Here is a 21,284-nt window from a genome sequence, read left to right as displayed (position 1 = left end):
CCTCTTGTTCTATTTCCTCCTTGATTGACAACGATTCATTTTGGTCATGGTTTTTGCAAGTTGAACACGTACGACATTTGATGCATCTGTAATTTATTTCGCTCCCTGCAGCTTCCACTTGATTAAAAGATTTGATGTTTTTTGATACAAACGTGTGGTGATTATTCTCAAAGTCAAAGTTATTAACGTCATTTACTGAAATGTCAAATAAATCATTTTTATATCCTAACAGGGAAACATCTGGGTTTACTTGATACCCATTCTTAAAAAGACAATGTTGATTTGATAGAAAGGATTTGCAATAAGATAAATGGTGATACCTTTCAATTTGGGTGAATACTTCATGCGGCCCTCCAATCACACCATAACTACCATCAGTATTTTTAAAATGTGATTTATAAATTGTTAACCCGGATGGCATCTGGTATACTGCTTCAGGAAAGTATCGTAGGTATTTCACTCCCAGCATGAAGTCTGTTTCTCCACCGACGAATGGTAACAAAGAAGGTAAGTTTCTTACATCATTTCCTGATTGACGGTATGATTCTTTAATATCAGACTCTACTCTTCCACCAAGTGGGTATTTTGGGAACGTTGCTGTTACTTGTTCCATGCATAATCCTGACATCACAGCATCTCCTCCATTAGCAAGTGGCAGTCTGACACTATATATTCCATGAGGTGTTTTTGTCGTGATACCTCCGACTCCACCAAGGGTTATCGGTCCAGTACACTCTTGAACTGCACGTTGCCCAAGCTTATGAACAGCATTGAGTCTGCTTATAAAATCACCACATCCTGTATCGTAGAACATCGAGTATTGGTGATTATCAATCTCGATTGTTTGTAGCATATAGATTGCTTTATTGTCTTCCTTTTCGTTGATTAACGTTGATTTATAGCTAGAGCTTTTGGTTGCTTCAACATGGTGTGACAATTTGATATCCTTTGCATAAGAAGGTAATTCAACTTGATATCGTCTCAAAATACATCTGGTTTTGTAGATGTCGAGTACGTCTTGATTTTCTTCGTTGTCCTTGTGTTCTTCACACACAAGAATATGTTTCTTTCTTGGGTACTTATCATGCGAAGGATGCTTACAAATAAAGTCCCTTTGACAATGACCTTCTTTGTGTTTGCCTCTATTCATTGTTGCACCTGGAAAAAGACACTGAAAACAGAGGCCTTTAGATCTCAGCACTGAAAATCGTTCAGCTGGTGACATATTGACAAAGCGTTCACAAACAAAATACTGTACAATTTTTGTGCCTCCGGGACCATTGGTCATCACATGATCAGGTTGATTACAGATAAAACAAGAATTTGGTACCTCATTAAAATCGGTGAGATCTTGATCATTCTTTCCAGTATAATGCGACTGTCGGTTACCATATTTTGATGGAACTTTTCTTGGTTCTAGTGTGGTATTTTGAAGTAGGGCTTTCTGTTGATAAACTTTGATTTCTTATTCCAAGAATGTGATGAGTTTATGCCACTTACTTTCTCCTACTGAATCATCATCACAACTAGCAGCCAACCACCTTGTCACTCTGTTATCACCGATCAATTTATAGATCCTTTCCAGACCATCACCATAGAATAACTCATTTTCAATTCTGTGACACTTCGCTAAGTGTATCAGATCCTTCATGATGTTGACAATGTGGCTAAGTCCTTCAACCACCTTTTCTGGATCCTTGTGCTTCAGTTCAGTTTTATTCAACTCTGCCAATTTCTTTGATAATAGCGTTTTCTGATCTCCATATGCATCTTTAAGTCTCCTCCAGATCTCATTGATATTGGTTACATTTCTCACCAGTGTCAACGCTGGGTGTTCTAAAAAATTATTCTTCAGAAGATCTGGTAGAACAGCATTAGGTGTGGATCTTAGGTACAATTTTTCGAAGTCAGTTTGAAATGTATATATATCACAAACACTGCCATAACCTTTAAATATAGGTAATTTTATATTCAAAGTTGATGAGTTAAACTTCTCCACTTTTGAAAGTTCCCTATCCTGATATTCCTGATCAAGGGTTTTGATGTAACAGTTTTTGAGATCAACAAGTTTGTCATACCTTTTATTTAGATCATCTAAATTACCTTCATCCTTCCTTTTCGCGGTTTCGATCATTTCTTTAAAGGATTTTCTTAATGTTTCCATCTGGCTTAACTGCTCCGGCAAATCCTCTTTTCTCTTTTTGATTTCCTTATCATCCAAGGTGGACAGGGATGATGTGAAAGATTCCTGTAAATACGAAATTAACTGAATGATTTCATTGACAAGGAATTTCATTTTTCTTTCTGATGATTCTATGTCGCCAAGATTTTGTCTTTCTCGTAATCTCTGTCGACGCTCTCTCTTCATCATAACGAAACTCTTCATGCTTTCGATTTTGAGAGTATATGATTTACCATACGTTCCTTCGTAAAGTTCCTTTAAGTTTGCTGATAGCTCCCTGTGTTTTCGCCTATACTGGGTGCGTAAATTTTCCATTTGCTTGATATTCGAATCTATATCTTCAATTGATTCGCCATAATATCCTGACTGGTTTTCATCCACAAAATCGTCAATGTCATCAGCTAGTATTGATTCATCGATTGATAGTTGAATAACTGGGTCTGAGTTTTTTGCTGATACTAGTGTCTTCGGATGCCATTACTATAATTTTTCCATCTACTGGAGTATCTTGAACTTGAGAAGAAATTTGATTTATAGCTCCAGTAGCATGTAATGATTTGTAGTCAATACGAACTTTATCGGCGATCCTTTCACTACGCCTCATTAACAAACAATCGCCTGCTGTTTGAATGTAGGGTTAACCAAAAAAAAAGACAAGTTTCGCTCACACTCTTGATGCTTGTAACGACGTGTTCAAACTACAATATATAAGAAAAATGTATCTAGTGAATATTCAAAAAAATGACTAAGGAAATATAACAAATATTATAAACTATATAATGCTTACCAGCTTGCCAAGTGTAAGAGCTTTGAAAAATAAACTTGATTAGAATTTAAATAGACTTGCTGAAAAAAAAATTGAATTTGTGAAAGATTATTTAAACTTTTCTTGACATTGAAAAAGATGTGATCACCTCAGTGACTTCAAGTGAACAAGTGAACTGAAAAATCTGCTTTTAAATAAATAAATATAAATTCCCTATAGAGTATACTTTACAATTAAATTTTATAACATTGCACAAATTGACATTTAATTAACACAAGGACACAAACAGGTGATTAAATTTTTACACTAAATACACTTGGGTAACTACACTTGACAACACAATAGTTAAATAAATTACAGAACAAACATGGCAGACAAAACATAAAGACAAATTTTAACATAGAGCTGACTCAACAAATATTATATTTATATATTTTAAGCATATTAAATAATTAGTTTTGTAACTATATTTATGTGTATAACCAGAAAGCCATACATAATGGTTGTTTTTGTGTATACATTTTTTACGCCATCTGTACATTATAAAAGAGAAAATATATTACTCACTTACTTAATGTAAACCCCCCTTTGAGACGAATAGCATTATTGCTGGCGCTTCTGCTAGCTTCGTAAAATTGGTGGCAATAGACATAATCGTGTAGCAAAACGTTTGCTAAAGTATTGCGCCAATAATGTCTTGTTATAGTGTGGCTAAATTAAATGTAGACCTAGCAAAAATTTACGGACTAGCTTATTTGGTACCGTTACAACCGAAATTTATGTACATTAACATACTAAAAGCCTCACGATGAGGATCTTGGGAAAAATATTTTACAGTTGATAACCTGAAGGGTACTTATTTGCAAAATTTACCTTAGAAAATGAATTTTTACAAAAAAAGTGTGAAACTTATAAAATTCGGGTTGGTAGGAATTAAAGTATGTTAGAAAATATTTCAAAATTCAATTAATTTTAGGGAAACCGGTTTTAATCAATATAGAAAGTGTTGCGGAGAGGTTGCCAAGGCAAAGGCATTAAGCACGGCAAGGAAAGGGCAAAGACAGGCAAGGAAACAGGAAGAGGAATCAGAAAGGCAGGGGTAGGCAAGGCACGGGAGCCACAGGCATGGGAGGCACAAGCAAGGACATGTAGGCAGGCACCAGAAAAGGCATAGGAAGGGTAGTTTTTCTAATTTTAACTCACCATCAAATCCTATTTTTCTTAATCTTAATATTCTTACTCTTTCAGATCTTATAAAATTTCTCAACATTATTTTAACTTTTAGTATTATAAGTCTGCATTCTCCAGGTAAAGTAAATCCATTAAACTTCTAGCTAGACCTTCTGTTAGGACTACCTCATTTGGTCTCAAATCTATCCGTTACCAATCTATTATTAATTGGAACAATATCCAACAACACTTTCACCAATACGACCTAGCCTCTCTCACTCTAAAATAACTAAAAAAAATCTGCAAATCTTATCTTCTAGATTGCTATAACACTAATCTCTCCACTGCATAAAAAAGATTTTACTAATCAATATAGAAAGTGTTGCGGAGCGTGGAACTGAGTTCCCTAGGTTCGCAAGCGAAAAATTTTAGATGCCACTTTCGGTTGAATTGTACAATAATTCGTATAAAAAACAAAGTTCCCACGTGCCTCATGGTAATCGATCAAACGGTTTCATCTTCGATTTGATGAAACATTTCCTGGACGTGCGTACAATATATATATAACTACAATCGTCCAATATGGCTCTCCATTCCCCCTCATGTTAAACACTGACCTTTGTGGCTCAGCAAGGTAAACAGTTACACGTGACATACCTTCATGAACATACTATCTGCAAAATATCTAGCTAGCTACGTTCTTCTTTCTAAGTTCGACTTTCTAAACTTTTTAGTTCTTGGTTTTTGGAATAAAATTGCCAGTACAGACGAGAAATTTTGTGGATGATTTTAGCTAGAACAATCTATGTGATGGGACATTTCTAAAGAGTAGAATTATCTCACTCACTGTGTAGTATATATATAGCTAGTTAGCTAGCTAGTTAGAAAATATGTTTAAAACAACTTTTCTATGGTGATATGTAGCTGATTTTATGCTAGCAAAAATAGCGAATTTTATGTTAGCTACATTGGTAGTTTTAACCCATGTAAGTAGTTAATTTTATGCTAGCTGTGTAGCTAGTGTATTATGCTAGCTATATGGCACTGTTTGCTCTTTTTTTATGCTAGCTAGTTAACATAAAAAGAGCAAACAAGAAGTAGCTATAGGTAGTTATATAGTTTGCTATCTAAGTTCTATTATTATTGCAGCTAAGTCTGCAGTTTTATGCTAGCTAGCTTTAGGTGTGAGAAATGCTAAGAAGGGGATCATTACATGTAAAAATATAGTGATATATCAGCTAGCTAAACATACCTTTTCTTCGTTTCTTGAAAATGAACTTTTGTCCATTGCGACCAACAAGCCAATATGGCTATCAACGCAATTTCCGTTTGAAGCGCTAAGTATCTTAGAAAAGGTCACGTGATGTTAGTAAAAGTGACCATGGCAAAAGCTCTATGCCGACCTGATCTCAACTGGAAACGGCGTGGTCTCGACCAACCAGGTTTTAACAGAACATTTTGAAGAAATGACCATTAAAAAGAGTTGGGCAAGTGAGTCAAAAATCGGACGTTTTAAATTTTTGATGTACTGGGAGAAAATCACGGAAATATGTCACGCTCTAATATATTTATGGGAACGAGGAAAATAGCTCCGCTACGCTCCGTTCGCTGGCGCTCACTACGCTTTGCTCCGCAATGAGGAAATGGGCTCCGGGCGCTGACGCGCCCTCCGCTACTCTCCGCAATGAGAAAATGGGCTCCGCTACGCTCCGCAACCAGTATAGAAAGTGTTGCGGAGAGGTTGCCAAGGCAAAGGCATTAAGCACGGCAAGGAAAGGAAAGGGCAAAGGCAGGCAAGGAAACAGGAAAAGGAATCAGGAAGGCAGGGGTAGGCAAGGCATGGGAGGCACAGACATGAGAGGCACAGGCAAGGACTTAGTAGGCAGGCACCAGAAAAGGCATAGGAAGGGCAGGTAAAGAAAGGCATGGTCAGTGCTGGCAAGGCAGGCAAGGGAACAGGAAGAGGAATCAGCAAGGCAGGGGTAGGCAAGGCATGGGAGGCACAGGCAAGGGCATAGTGGGCAGGCAGGAGAAAAGGTATAGGAAGGGTAGGCAAAGGCACGGTAAGTGCTGGCAAGGCAACGGCAAGGCAGGGGCAGGCACCTTAATAGAAACTCTCCCCCTACAAATCAAAGATTACGTATACTCAATATTTCTAAGGTATATATAGTCCGGGAATTTCAAATTAAATACAAATTAATCTACAAGTAAGAGTTCGATGGGCAACATTTGGGGTATTTGGGGTATTTGAATAAAAGCAAAGTCAATTGCCGCCCTTGATTGTCCAATTTTGACCCCTGGCTCCCTGACTTTGTATCTTATCAGGGAAAAAACACGGGGGAAATGTTGGTTGGGGGAAACCCACCAAACCTCGAATTTACTCGTTCTCCATAAGGTATACCGACGGATTACCTGGGCGTTGTTAGATGCATAATTGTGTTTCCTAGCCCCGTCCAGGATTCGAACCGGATCTCTCATTTGCATGAGTGTCGTAGCCATTAGACCAACGGGGCATAAAATTATTCACTGTTTTAGGAAGTAAAAACGGCATATCGAAAAAAATATACGCATTTTTATAAGAACAATTTCATAAGAGACAAGCACTCAAATTTTTCCAAAAAATAAAAACAAAATGAGAACAGATGCAGGCTCAAATAATTGGAGTTTCTTAAATTTTCCTTTTTTAACCATAATTATTTTTGCCGCTTGGACTATGATTTTGATATAAATGAATGACACCTATAAACGTGAACAAAGAAGGAACTTCTCAAAAAGAAATATCAACATTTTATGGTTTATATTCTTTTATAAATGTTAACAAAATTTTTAAAATTCAACTGTACCATACTTGAGTACCTGCGGCTCTTATTTAATTTTAAGTTCTCAAAGGGGGGTGCTAATTTTATATTCTAAAATAAGGCACTTATTAAATAAAATCAAGGACACCACAATATAGCTCTATCTTCTCTCTAAACTAAACAATGAAAGTAATAAAGCTAACAAAAAATGTATGTGTCAAAGAAAGATAGCTAAGCTGCACGCTTTTTTTTATAAGAATAACTTCTATAAGAATATCAGGGTGAAAATTGCCTAAATTGTAAGAATATTTCCAGGGTGAGTTTGCTTAGAAAAAGAAACATATTCAGCTGTCGCGAAATAGTTATTCTTGTTCATACATGTGACAAAAACTTTACTCTGAAAAATAAGACTACATTAAGAATACTTCACCCCCATATTTTGCTAAATCATAAGAATACTTTCACCCTCAACAAAAAAAACACTATTCTTATAAAAAAAGCGTGTATTATGTTAACAAATTTTATTTTAAAAAAGCGCTGCTTTAAATAGTTGGTGTGAAATTAACACCTCCTGAGAAAATAGAGGCGCTTATTTAAGGCATTTTTTAAATATTTACGCCAAAAAGGAGTTAAATTTATGCTAGCTCTGTAGCCAGTTTTATGCTAGCTGTATATGTTATATGTTTGTTCTATTGCTCTATTTTATGCCAGCCAGCTCAGTCAGTAGTTTTATGCTAGCTAGCCTTAAGTGTGAGTGAGAATAATAAAGAGTTCATTACATGTAAAGGAATAGTGATATACTAGCTAGCTAAAAACATACCCTTTCTTCGTTTTCTTGAACAAGCCCTTCCGTCAGTTGCGATATAGCTTAGATTAACGAAAGTTTAAGTTTAAGGCGCTATGTGTCCGAGAAAAAAGTCATGTAATATTAGTGAAATTAATATGTGTATCACGTGGCTAAAAATTGTAGGCAAACTTAATCTCAACTGGAAACAGCACTATTTACGCTTGGTTAAAAAACAACAAAAACTCCATCGCCGTGCTAAACACATATTGTCTCGCTTACTAAAAAATGTAATTAAGAATGACCATATTAAATCGCTGGGAAACTGACTCAAAAACGGCCGAATTTTGGATATTTTTGATGTCTAGGGGGACGAGGCGCGGAAATCATATAGAAATCCTATATACTCTCCACCGTACTTCCTTTTTCTTTTATATTTGGCTTATTTAATGAGGAAATGGGCTCCGCTACGCTCCGGGCGCTGACGCGCCCTCCACTTCTCTCCGCAAAAATTTTTTGTAGTGTCATACTGCTTATTGCAATCGTTTGATCTTATATAGGTGGCCATCACCTACATTAGTATTTATACTATCTGATGGTCTCCCCGTAGGTATTTATTTGAAGTAATAAATACAGTTATCTCACACGATATAAATACTACTACTACAGTAACCGTATTATAGCGTTCTACACTCTTTATGCTTCCCGTAGCACTGGCAGACTTATAAGTAAATTTTTAACAAAAGATACATTCTAAACATTTTTCTTAACTTTTTGTGTATAAATTAATGTGACGTAATGAAAAAAATAATTTTCAGTTGTTGACATTTGGTTTTATAGTATTAATTAAGTGTTTTGAGAAGCATAAATGCACAAGGGTAAAATTGACCAAATGAGGGAATTTGGAGACTCGGCCTAAATTTTCTTGGAAAGACCTTTTAATTCCCTCCAAAAATAGTCTATAGACATCACTTTTCATTTAACTTAAAACTTGTTACTACTGTTTTTTGAAAAAAATTGGCTCGCGCAAGATCTTGTCATAATCTATAGTTGTTGTACCCAACTGGCTCCAACTCGCGATATGTCGAAACACGCTGAACAAATGACAAGTATACAAGAAATTTAAATAATTTGCAATAAACATTTACGAATCTGAAAAATAGACGCTAAATGTGATTTGAAGACAAATTTTCATGCTGAGAAGTTTTCTGCAAGGCTGTCAAAGCGCATGCGCTTAGATTGGCTTTTTAAGGAAGCATGAAGGCCAAATATAACAAGCAATTTTGAGGAGTCATATGTACCATTACAGAAAATTGTCTTTGGAATTTAATTCTTCTTAACATATGTTATCATTGCACATGAAATAAAATTTATTGCCCAAGGAGTCTGAAAATAGAAGTAGAGGTAAGTTAGGAGTTAAAGGAAGCTCAAAGGAACATTTTCGTGTTTTCTCGAAATTTTTATTATTTTTAATAGGCGCTGGTATAGACTTTTTTTAAAATGTGTAATAATGCAAAAGTTTTCACCTGAAATTGTTGTAACTAGTGATGTTACACAAACTCACTATACTGCTTTGGTGACGTCATTATTCCAAAATTAACAAAGGCAGCATAAAGGCGCAAAAACAAGAAATCAAAAAACCCAGAATGCATTACTTTTATTATAAATGTAGTAGTGGTCTAGGAAAGTGAACAATTTCAGGTAGTACAAAAATCTTTGTAATTTTTATTTTTGCAGGTACAAATGTTACTATTAAGACGCATAAAGGAGCAAAATTTGACTATTTTGGATGTAAAATATGTTATAAATTATTTAATGTTTTTAGTCAATTTTCATGTTCTGATTCCAAAAAACACATTTAATTTGCCCCATAAACGTCTTGTTTTCAAAGAATATGTGAATTGCTTAACCTGGTCACATGGCCCTTTTTCGCCTTTTCTATCAGAGAGCAATTAAATATGGGGCAAACATTCCTGAAAGCGAGTTGTCAAATTGCTAAAATTTTGCTACTTTTAGAGTAACGCCAGATAAATGTACAAATTGATTACGTTGGCAGTAAAACAGACTGTTTAATTCTTCTTGTATTTTCGATCAAAAGTAAAATCCGCGCAAGCCCACGTCTATAAAAAGTAATTTGCCAATCGATATCATTATACATTAAAACTTCGTGATAATAATGTTCCTCTTGTTTCAAAGCATAAATGGAAAGACTTTAGAAAGGAGGTTCATATTGAATATTAGCGACCGTCTGTTCTGCTGCTGTTTAAAGACTTTCTTCTGGCAACGATGTACAAAGTAGCAGTGTTCTTCACGTTACAGCCGTATTGCTAATGTAAAATGGTTTGAAGTAGTTAGAATTAGCTCATTTCTATATGTTTTGCACCTCTTAAAATGAGTTCTAGTGAAAGGAGAAATAAGCTTATATTGAAGAAGAACTACTTTATTCATCACTAACATACTGCCTGGCAGCAAGGAGGATTGGATCCGCGGTCCCCAGAACTTGTAGTCGCAGACAAACCCACTACACTACGTGCTGCAATGATAAAAAATCACCTATGTAAGAAATAAGCTTGTTTGTTTAATTTTAATTAATCGTAATTCAGAGGATAATCTAAAAATTAATTTGTAAAAGGAGTCACCCTGCGCACAAAAGCGTCATTTTCACTAAGAAATGTCATTTATTCTATCTAGGACTTGCATGAAAGTTGTGATTAATACGCATGCGTATAAAAATACTCTTATAATAAGTTATCTAATAATAAGTTTCCCTAAAGCGGCCACTTCTAAAGCAGACACTACCATGAGACACACAGTTTAATTTGTCCGGGACTAATTCCTCTATCGCATAATTCTTCTATAAAGCGGTGGACGACCTAAAAAATGGACATTTTTACAACATTTTTTTACAACAGTTGTATGTTTGTTTAGAACATTAGCTTCTTTTTCCCTCCAAAGCAAACAAAACAAGAAGGACTTACAATTCTTATCCGCCTCTTCGGTAATCGTTTTGTTCGACGGACAAAATATTTGCTACACGGAGAAAATTTTGTCGTGTTTTCCATCTTTCAGGTCTCTTGTTACATTTTTTCTTTTTTTTTTTATTTTTTTTTCTCTGTGAAATGGTAAAAAATAACTAAAACAACTCTAGGCCTAGAAATAGTATTCCTTCATACGCGGAAAAAATAGAAACATATTGGCAATATATTTTTACTGAAGTGTTGTGGCCCTTAGGACGAGATAAACATTCAGTTTTTCTTTGCTTAATTTAAGGTAAAAGGTTGACTTTTTGACAACTATGGATTTCTTGTGACACTTGACATTGTTGAAAACGATTTTAAGTTAATTCGAAAGTTTGACTGCATACTCAAACGGGACACAATTTCTATCCAATTTGTCTCTTAAAATGTTGAACCTACCGAAGTTTATTTTTCCGAGACCTCTTCATACTGTGATATAAATAAATAATTCGCCTCTTAAACAAAAAGATTCTTATTAACATTTATAACGCGTTTAGCCCCATTATTAAAAATTTACAAAATTATACATCAGGATATAAAATCTACTTAATCAAAATTTCATGACACGAATCAGTTTGACAAAAAATCTGAAGTTTTTAAATAAGGCCGTCAATAATTGCAGTTTCAATGTACTCCAGGTGTTTAATTACAACCTCTAAACTAACGATTCTCGATGTTTCTGTTTTTGACACTTGAGTACAGTGCTCTGTTCAACAACATTTGCTCACCCTTTACTAGAACCCAATCAAAATTAATGTCACCAAAAAAAGGTATTGTAGTAGATCGAAAAGCAAAATATTTCACAGTAAATGAAGTAAGGTTGCATTTTATCGCATAAGGAGGTTTTTTTATATATCTGTTCTGCAACAAGATCTTTGCTAGAGCAGGTCTGTTTCGCGAAGACGAAGAAACGAGATTTCAGCTAAAAATCAACTTTGTTCTTACGGCATTTTGTTTCATTTATATTAAATTTATCATAGCTTGAGGCGCAAGAGGCTATGGGAATTATGCTTATTTCCGGGTTTGTCATGAACAAACTAATATTTTAATTGCTTTAAAGTAAGAAACTTTCGCGATTTCAAAAAATAATTTTTGCGAATGATCATTTCAATGATTTTTGCGATAATTAACTTTCGCAACCGGCAACTGTCTGGAAATAGCGTTTAAAAGCATCATAATACCATCACCGATTTAAAAACCCGCATAATTATGAATCGATTAAAAGACTCGGTTAACGAGTATTACAAAGCCTTACACAATACGGATGAGAGTGGTATAGGGGATTTTTTTTATCTTACGAGAGAAATTTCAGAACCTTTTTAGATTTTTCGCGGGACTAACTTTCGCGATTTAGGCCAAAAAATTTGAAAGTTTCTCTAATTTAGTTGTAACCACCCAGTTTGAATGTGGTTGAAGGTGGTTAGCCATTTTGCCCCGAATCAGGAATACCAATAACATTGTGGTTTCAATTACTTGAAAATAGATAAATTTGAAATTTGCGTGGTGAGGCCAAAAACCCGCATTTTATTCCATATCCCGTTCTCAAGTAAACAGAGAACAGCAGAAAATCTATGAAATAGTATAGAATCAATAAAGGAAACTTTAATTTTGCGATGAAATATATATAAGGTTGATCTTAGATATCATTCTTTAGATAAAAATAACTTGTTAGCAATTGCGCAATTATACAATCGCGGCTAAATGTCTTCGTGGTTTCTTTTCTTTTTTTTTTGTAATGTATAAATATTAACTTACAAATGGACCAAGTTTCATATAAAGCTTTTGTGGTTCAGAATTTATTGCACCTAAAACAGTGTAGGTAAATATTCAATATTTAGAGATTGGGAAACAGGGTGCAAGTACCAGTTTTAAAGTAGCAACTGGGTTTAAGTATTTCCCAGGCGATTTTCAAAAACCTCTTGTTAAGAACTTTAAGCGAAGTCGTGACACAGCAAGTTTTACTAGACAAGAAAGTTGATTAAACACTTGGTACGATGGAGTAGAAGATGCATGTTTAGTTTGACATTTTAACAACATAAAATACTTCTTGCCTAATCTTCCACAAGTATCATCTAGGAATAGAATAAATAACAATAGTGTAGTAGCATAATGGCATATCTTTCGTTTTTGATTGCTGAAAGTTACACGCAATTTAATTGATAATACAACAAATCGTTATATATAAAAATATATATAAATATATGTGAGAGTTATTGCGCATGCGTAGCGAAAGCGATAAACATTCGTGCAGAATCTTCAAGAAACATGATTTTCGACAATCTTCGATTGTAGGAAATTCTGCAAAAGTATCGTATATGCAATATGTCTTTCCTATTACAAGCATTACATACAAATGACTCGCAACGTTAATTTATAGACATCTCGTAAATTACGTTATTTGTAGGCAGAAAAAAGAATTATAATGCTGGAGAGGCTTAAAAAATAAAACTATTTACCTAGCTTCGCGTTCCTCTCTGTCCTCATTTTAATTTTTAAAGAATTAAAGCCAAAACGTTGCAGTAATGCCTTTAATCTTACGTTGGTTGAAAACAGTTGCTTCAACTCTGCAGAACATATTGGCTTTGTAGAGTTGATAACATGATAACACTCCTCTCGAATAACCGCTAGATCTTGATCCGTATACCATTTCCGACTACGGCCCGTTGTGGAACATTCACTAAATAAGTCAGACGACGGTTCAATTGTAGAAGGCGGTTCAATCGTTGACTCCGTCTCAACATCTGGCTCGAAGTCTGGGTCGTTATAAGGAACCACTTCATCCATAACTTTATCTTTTTGGGCATCGTTTTCGTCAGCTCCTTTAGTTTTCTCTTTCCCCGTTTTTATAATGTACCGAACCTATAAAAAAAACAGGTTGGCTAAAAAAAATCAAATTGCGGTACATGCATGTTACCTATATGGGTGTACGCTTATTAAAAAGTGGACGCCTCGTAGCGAAAATACGGTATTAGTTTAACTTTACCTCATTACATTATTGTCACATCAAAAAGAGACATGGTTGACAAAATTAGTTGGAGACATCTACGTACCTTGTCACGAAGCTTAATTTCATCCCAATGTTTTAAGAAAGCGTGACTGTCCATTTTTTTTCTAACATCGTCTATGGTGACCGATCCACTACTTATTTCCTGAACAAACGCTTCAGCTAAACGCTCTTGCTCGGGTTGGAAATGTGTTCGAATTATGTTTCGCAGTCTTGCACCTGTTTCCGCCACCGACTTCTTTTTTTCAACAAGAAAATATTCTTTTCTAGCCGTTTTGATGTCGTGATTCATCAAATCGGCAACAGGCTCTCTCAACTCTGGTGCGTTCTGGTGCACTGTGGTTGCCGTCATCTTTCTTAACGGGGTGGTAGTGATGTTTCTTTCCAGGTCAACACCAACGCTGGCCTTCCAAAACTTGTTTATTTGCGTGCTGACCATTGATCCAGCCATTTTCTTGCAACTCCAGCTCACAAAAACTTGACACTCAGCATGAAGAATCAAGCCGCTTAAGCGATTTCGCATGTGGTGGACAAACAAGCGCAGATGACGCATGACTACTTCCTCTATGGATAACATTGCAGGCCCAGCAGTCGCGGCAGTTTTATGGTCCTTAACGGAGATAATGTATGAACCATCTGGTTGTACCTCCTGTGCATCAAACTCTTTCATTGTCATGTTGCTGATGGCTCCTGCTCTGCTCGCATTTCCCAACACAATGTACGTTATAAGATAATCACGCACATGACAATATGACCTGCGACTTGGAGGTAACTTGCTACAAGCCGCACTCGATAAGATCATAATTGATTTTTTCTTGTGGTCTGAATTGTCCACTCTGACAATTTCCTGCAGAGTGGGCAAGTTCGTAAGGTCTTCAAGCTGTTTGCCACGTTTTTCAATCATGATTTTTTTGTGATAGTTGCGACACCACTGATTAATCACACTTCTCATGGAAGTAACTATGCTCGTGGACACCTTAACAAATTCAGGCTGAGTTATCATTACATAGTCGTAAAATATCTTCACAGAGCCCAAATTTGTTTTTATGGTGGCAGGTTTTCTTCCTTTCGCTTCGAAATAGCTGATCCAAGTGTTTAGTTCTTTGCGACAAAACAACTTTTCATAATGTTTTCCAGATGGATCCAAAAAATGTAAAATGTTCATAACTACATCTCGATGCTGCAGGGCTGATCGCACTGGTCTTAATCCACCATCCACGCTTTTTAACCACTCATAGAATTCGTTCATGTGGTTCTGCTCTTCCTTAGATGTCATAATGACTTTCTATTTCCGCTAAAATTTTCTCTCCGCGGGAATTGTCTTCCCTCTGAGGAGTTTCGTCCGCTTGGTCAAGATCCTTTTCAGTCTGACAAGGCGTTTCTTCTTGAAAAACAGGTGCATTTTCCTTCTCTTCCGTCTGACAAGGTGTTTCTTCTTCTTCTCGACAAACAGGCGCATTTTCCTTCTCATTGTTTACTCCTGTCTCCTGTCCCGGTTCATCCACATTTACTAATACCGATTCCTGTAATTTTGTTTTAAACATGTCACCGACTAAATGATGGAATTCTTTTAAATGATTGTCCATTCTGAGAACCACTTTTTGACAATGAACAAATGAACAGCCACGTGGCAAATAAACTCTTTTAGGACGCTTTCTCCCTGACTCTTCCACTCCCTTTCTTTTTCGGTTTAAACCGAATTCCAACCTTGCTCCAGCGGCTTTATGTTCCGGCCAATTGTGAACTTTTATTAAATGTTTTTTTAACATTATGCGCGAACTAGAAAGTACAAAAAACAACACAATTAATGATACAATCAAGAATTTTATGCCTTTCTGCTGCTCCAATTTGGAACAAAATTTACTTTCTTAACATATTTTTAAAAGTACTAATTTGTTACCTGCCACACACAGGGCAAACTACTTGCCGTTGTTTTTGCTCTGGCTGATTCGTTGGCTTGACTTGACTTTTTTCTATCTCCATAAGTAACTATAAATATATAAACACAACGAATGTCATCAAATTTAAATAATTGTATACTCAAACGACGACGAGTGCAAAAGATCACCAACAGCAACAACATCAAGAAAATAGAAATTACCTTTCTCGCAGACTTGATATCTTCCTTGTCAATTAGTTTGTGCAATTTCTTTTTTGTTGCAGGACTAATATTTGACTCAGGTTCATGCTCACTTGATACACCATTGTCTGTTGACTAAAAGAACAAAACTATCAAACATAGTCCAACTAAACTGTGACAAAGTAACACTTTTCCACCTCAGCAGTTTTAATGCCTAAATGTAGAGAAAATAGTACCTCTTTAACGCTCTCTGTTTCAACAGGTTGTTGTTCTTTATTTGATACACGATTGTCTGTTGACTAAAAGAACAAAAATATCAAACATAGTCTCACTAAACTGTGACAAAGTAACACTTTTCTACCTCAGCAGTTTCACTGCCTAAATGTAGAGAAAATAGTACCTCTTTAACGCTCTCTGTATCCACAGGTTCGTGTTCTTTATTCGATACACGATTGTCTGTTGACTAAAAGAACAAAAATATCAAACATAGTCTCACTAAACTGTGACAAAGTAACACTTTTCCACCTCAGCAGTTTCAATGCCTAATGTATCTCAGCAATTTCAATGTCTAAAAGGTACCTCTTTGTCGCTCTCTACACAAACATGATTCCCAATACAGCTGTCACAGTACCAACCATAATTTATAACGCATTGCGTAGCTGGACAAGAACTTAATTTATTGCTTCGCTGCATGCAGAAAGAACACTATAATGGTAACAGAAGTGAAATTAAAATTAAGTACGATACAACAATAATTTCGTGGTGGAGATCTGTTGCCTGGTTTGCCAATGTTTACTTATATTCCTCCTTATCTTAACTATCCTCTCAAACAATATATATATATATATATAAGCAGCTTCATTTTTTTGTGCAAAGATAATGTGACAAACAGGGTGTTTCTGGAATATTAGTTTTAAGCACAATTAAATATTTGTAAAGTTGTGCTCACAATTTACATGTCAGGGACGTATGTAAATGCAAATGGAATATCGTCCTTTAAGCATTAAGATGAGTTGTTTTTAGAAAAGCAGCGTGTAATATAAAATACATAACTTACATTCCACACATAATCATTAGAAGCGTCAACAAAATTTTTCTGGATAGTTTTCACAATGTCTAAAGTACGACTGTCATCACCTGGCACAACACATTCTGAAGGGTTAAGAAATTTTAATTTTTCCATATTCAAATAATATGCTCCAGGTCCATAAAATATACTGTGTCTCTGTGAGAATACTTGACCAGAGAAAATTTTATTTAGATAGTCAACAATAAGGTTAACTTGTTCAACCCAAACGGCTTTATCCATTAGTAGCAGAGATTCCCTCATAGCCTTTATATCTTGATCCTGTAGCATACCTAATGCACAAAAGAAATCTATGACAGGTTGAAATAAACATTACAGCAATTTAGTTCAAGCATGTAAAATTTTCTCTTCGTAAAATCCCTTCTCTTCGAGCCATAGGATTTGTTTATCAAAAAGTCTTAACCTTATTATTCACAGAAGTAAGAAAAGACGTATGCAAAAAGGTTTGAATGCATTTTTTATGACACGTATATTTAGGACTTTACCATCATCTTCCACCACAGTTACTGCACTATCAACTTGACGGTTGGAATCAATTTGCACAGTTGTAGTCATTTCCTTTTCGACACTTGAGTCAATAGTAACTGTTGCTATTTCTGCTTCTATCTGAACATGTTCCAGGGTGCAGAAGTCAGTATCTATGAAAAGATATAAAAAATTTAGGTAGTGCACAAAGAAAACAATGCTGAACGACACACTAAAACTCATATCTTTATATACAAAAGAATCATATACAGTCTAATTTAGGCATCACACAACTATGTCTTGAAAATAACTGTGTAATTGTTGGAGTGTTTGAGACAAGATAACCACTTATTTGGAAGACAGACATACAATTCTTAATAGTGAAAGATAAATTAATTTTGGACTACCAGGTAATCTAAACTTTCAAGCTAAGCCGTCTTTTAGCAAATTTACAAAGTACTACTTCGTCTATGGCCTTGTTTATAATGGCGAAAAAAACATACAACTACGGGTCGTTGGAAACATAAAGGTACATTTGTGCCTTCATGCTTCTCTTGGAGAAGCATGAAGGCAGTGTGGGAAAGGGGCAGCGCCTTCATGTTCGGGAACAAGACCCATTATTTAACGAAAGGTACCTCAGATCTTATTTTATATTATTGTATATACCTTTCTCCACGGCAATCCAGAAACTCCATAGGAGTATCTCAGTTCCATATATGGTTTTAGATTAGTGCAAACAAACAAATATGATTTCTCTCATCCAGCTCCACAGCTTTCATACAGCAATTGGGTGTTTTGGAGTCATTCACATACTTCCCCATACATGATGACTTAGTTGCATCAATGCTAAAAAAAATTGTTAAAAAATTAGTATTCTTAAAAAATATGCAACATATACAGCAAAAGTGAAAATATATTTGTCTATATACCATATGTTTCCATGATAGAAGATAAATGATCATTCCTCTTCATTGTACATATCCATTCGCCGATCACCTTCTGTGGTTGTGATTAATTCACCCTTGTATTCTAACAGGAATGAGCCCTTTGGATAAGCTTGTGTGGCAAATACACCATCGCCTAAAATAAAAAAAGTTAAAAAAGCTAAGTGTAAGTTGTGGTCCTTTTTTATTGTAATCACCTTTTTGTGACTTGAACAATCATTTTTATAATGATTTACTTAAAATTTAAAATTAAAAACAAGAGGCCTATACCAATAAGGGGAGAGTAATAGAGTAATTGCTCTTGCTCACGCAAAGGCTCGCCCAATTCTGAGAAATAAAAAGCTAGCTTAGACACTAATTGTTCCCCCCAATTGAAAAAAAAGTTTTTCTGCCAGAGCAATATCAACACATTAAATATATATAAAGAGATAGATAGACAGGTTGATTGTGCAACCCTCGTGGACGGGGATTAACGCACAATAAAAGTGCAGTAAGTAAGTAAGTAAGATAAAAAGAATTCGTGATAAAATATGCGTTTATAACTTATTCTATTTATTCAGATTGCTCACCCACTTCAAATTATTGTAACCTTGGGGGAGCGATTTATGTAATGTTATTTTCTTATTGATGGAGGGCCTGGAATATGTTGTTGGTGGTATACTGATTATATATTTTTACTCTATTTTTAACCAGTTAAATATTAGACAGTTGCAGAAAAAATCTAAGCCGCAATTTTTTAACATCAATAACAAAAAAGTAGAGTTAAGTAGAGTTTCGATTTGTACACCTGTAGAATGCTTTGCTGTTTATACATGATTAACTTAAAACTATTTTGTATTTTGTAATTCCCGCTTTATGAACATATAAAAAGATAAAGTAGATGGGTTGGAGCAAATATATAATAGCAATTTACTCACCTATATTTTCATTTATCCAGTGCTTCTTAAATCCTTCAGGATCAGTCATTGAACGGCAGCACTTTTTGGCATCATTTATAGGATCACTCTTATTATCCCTACGTAACTATATGAAAAAAATGAAGTCTGTATTAGTTACCGCTAAAGATCTACCAAAATGTCAAAAATAATTAAAAAAGCAAAAGTTTCACAAACCGTTTTTCTTGTCTGACTTTTTTCCATTTTCAAAATAAAAAACAATGCAAAATGTGAATTCTCCGTAGATATCCCAAAAATCTAAAAGAGATTAAATATTGATATAGTATATATATATAGACGTGCAATGGAATTTTAATTTTTCTTTTAAGGAGAAAAACCTAAAATTTTGGGACACATCGAGCAAAGTCTGTTGCATGCTCAAAGCTCTGCTACATAAAATATTTTCATAATCTATATTATAATACCAGTGTGCGTCTGTCTGTCACGCAAAATGGCTACCAATATCCCTTTCCGCGATCTTTCCGCGATTTCTAAAAATCAGGGGGTTGTTTAATCGAAACTCTTATTATTGATTAAAATATATTAAAGAAATTAATTTATTTCCTTAAAGAATTTAATCATTTTAATTTACTAACCTTAATTAAATAAATAAATTAGGTAATTGAAACGAACGCATTATTTAAGTACACCATTTTTAATAATAATTACCCTCGTGATCTTAATCGCCAATTTCTGCTTGGGAGCCACAGAAAACAAATAGGACAGTTTTATTACTTTGTTTTGACCACTCGCGCGGAGTATACCAATCAAAACGCCTAATTCTTTGAAACACCAATCCAAAATTTTCGCGGCCTGGTGATACCGAACGAAGGAACATGATGACGAAGGCCATTTTGGTTTTCAAAGTGGTCGTGGCCAGTTCTGGGTTTGAAGGTCTGTTTGTCCTTTTTTGTCTTCTAAAAGCTTTTTATTTTGTAATATTATTTTTAATATGTTTTTACATGTTCAGATAAATATAGTGTCACGTTTTTAGCCATGTATAAATCTTAAACACACCATTTTTAGGATTTTTGGCTAGGAACAAAGATTTTTAAGGATCAATCTACAGCCACCTAGCTAGCTACCCTTAGTTATTACTATTAAGTTTGGTATAAAAGCTTTTTATCCTAGCCCATATTATTTATTTCTAGCTAGCTCTTTAGCTACCTCTGGGTAAAAAGTGAAAGTAGCCAAATGCACCGTTTGGCTGCAACACAATTCTTAATTCTTATGCTAAAAATAAATGCAGGCAGTTAAGCAGCTATCACTTTTATTACTGTTATGAAAACTTATCTGCAAAATAAAATTGCTGACTATTTTTTTTAACTAAACAGGATAACGACAGGCGGTTTCCATGGATTTTTTTTAACCGAAGTCCTGATAAAGTTTTTTTAAAAATGGTGTTACACCTATACTCATGTGTGACACGGTTTACCTGTACTAAGCGCTTATTCCAGTGTTAACAAGGGCTGTTTCCTGTGTTTCTGTTTAACCGAAATTGCAATAACGTTTTTTTCGGAAAAGGCTATTACACCTATATGGATGTGATGTATCACATTGTTTACCTGTACTAAGCACTCAACTGGGAGTAACATCTCTTTTGAACTTTCACCGGGAACATTCTCCAAAAAATAAAAAAGGTTGGCCAGCTGTTTATGCTATGACGGGGTGACAACAAATTGTAATCTGTGTTTTTATTTCAGCTTAAAATGTGGAATTTTTGAAGAAATTATTACACCGGAAACACCATGAATTGTGTGCACTTTACTGAATTTACTACATACTTTATACCTGTATGAAAGCGCTTTACCTGAATGTGTGGCACATTTGACGGTTCTTAGTAATCACTCATTCTGGTGTTCAACGCTGGGTAACACAGTTACTTATGGCTTAACTCTGTGTTTCAACTGAGTGTATCCTGTGTCATGATTAATTTGTTAACATTTACTGCAACTTATTCTGCAAAATAAAATAATATTGCCTAATTTTTTTTGCTATGATGGGATAACTACGGGTTATAAACTGTGCTGAAAGGGTATTATGCATAAACAC

At 35.0% G+C, this 21,284-nt stretch overlaps 1 protein-coding gene across 1 annotated transcript; it reads right to left on the bottom strand.

Annotated features, from left to right (window-relative positions):
• Positions 1–1,460: 1,460 nt before the first annotated feature.
• Positions 1,461–3,130, bottom strand: LOC130648563 (uncharacterized). The gene is made up of 2 exons (XM_057454618.1): positions 2,970–3,130; positions 1,461–2,880 (listed from the first exon to the last, which is right to left on the bottom strand). The coding sequence occupies exon 2, from the start codon at positions 2,495–2,497 to the stop codon at positions 1,466–1,468; it is 1,032 nt and encodes a 343-aa protein (XP_057310601.1). The 5' UTR covers positions 2,498–2,880; positions 2,970–3,130; the 3' UTR covers positions 1,461–1,465.
• Between the last annotated feature and the right edge of the window lie 18,154 nt (positions 3,131–21,284).

The sequence above is a fragment of the Hydractinia symbiolongicarpus genome, chromosome 1 (assembly GCF_029227915.1).
Source record: "Hydractinia symbiolongicarpus strain clone_291-10 chromosome 1, HSymV2.1, whole genome shotgun sequence".
NCBI lineage: Eukaryota > Metazoa > Cnidaria > Hydrozoa > Anthoathecata > Hydractiniidae > Hydractinia > Hydractinia symbiolongicarpus.
The sequence above is the reverse complement of the archived record's forward strand: the minus strand, read 5'-3'. Positions and strand labels throughout refer to the sequence as shown.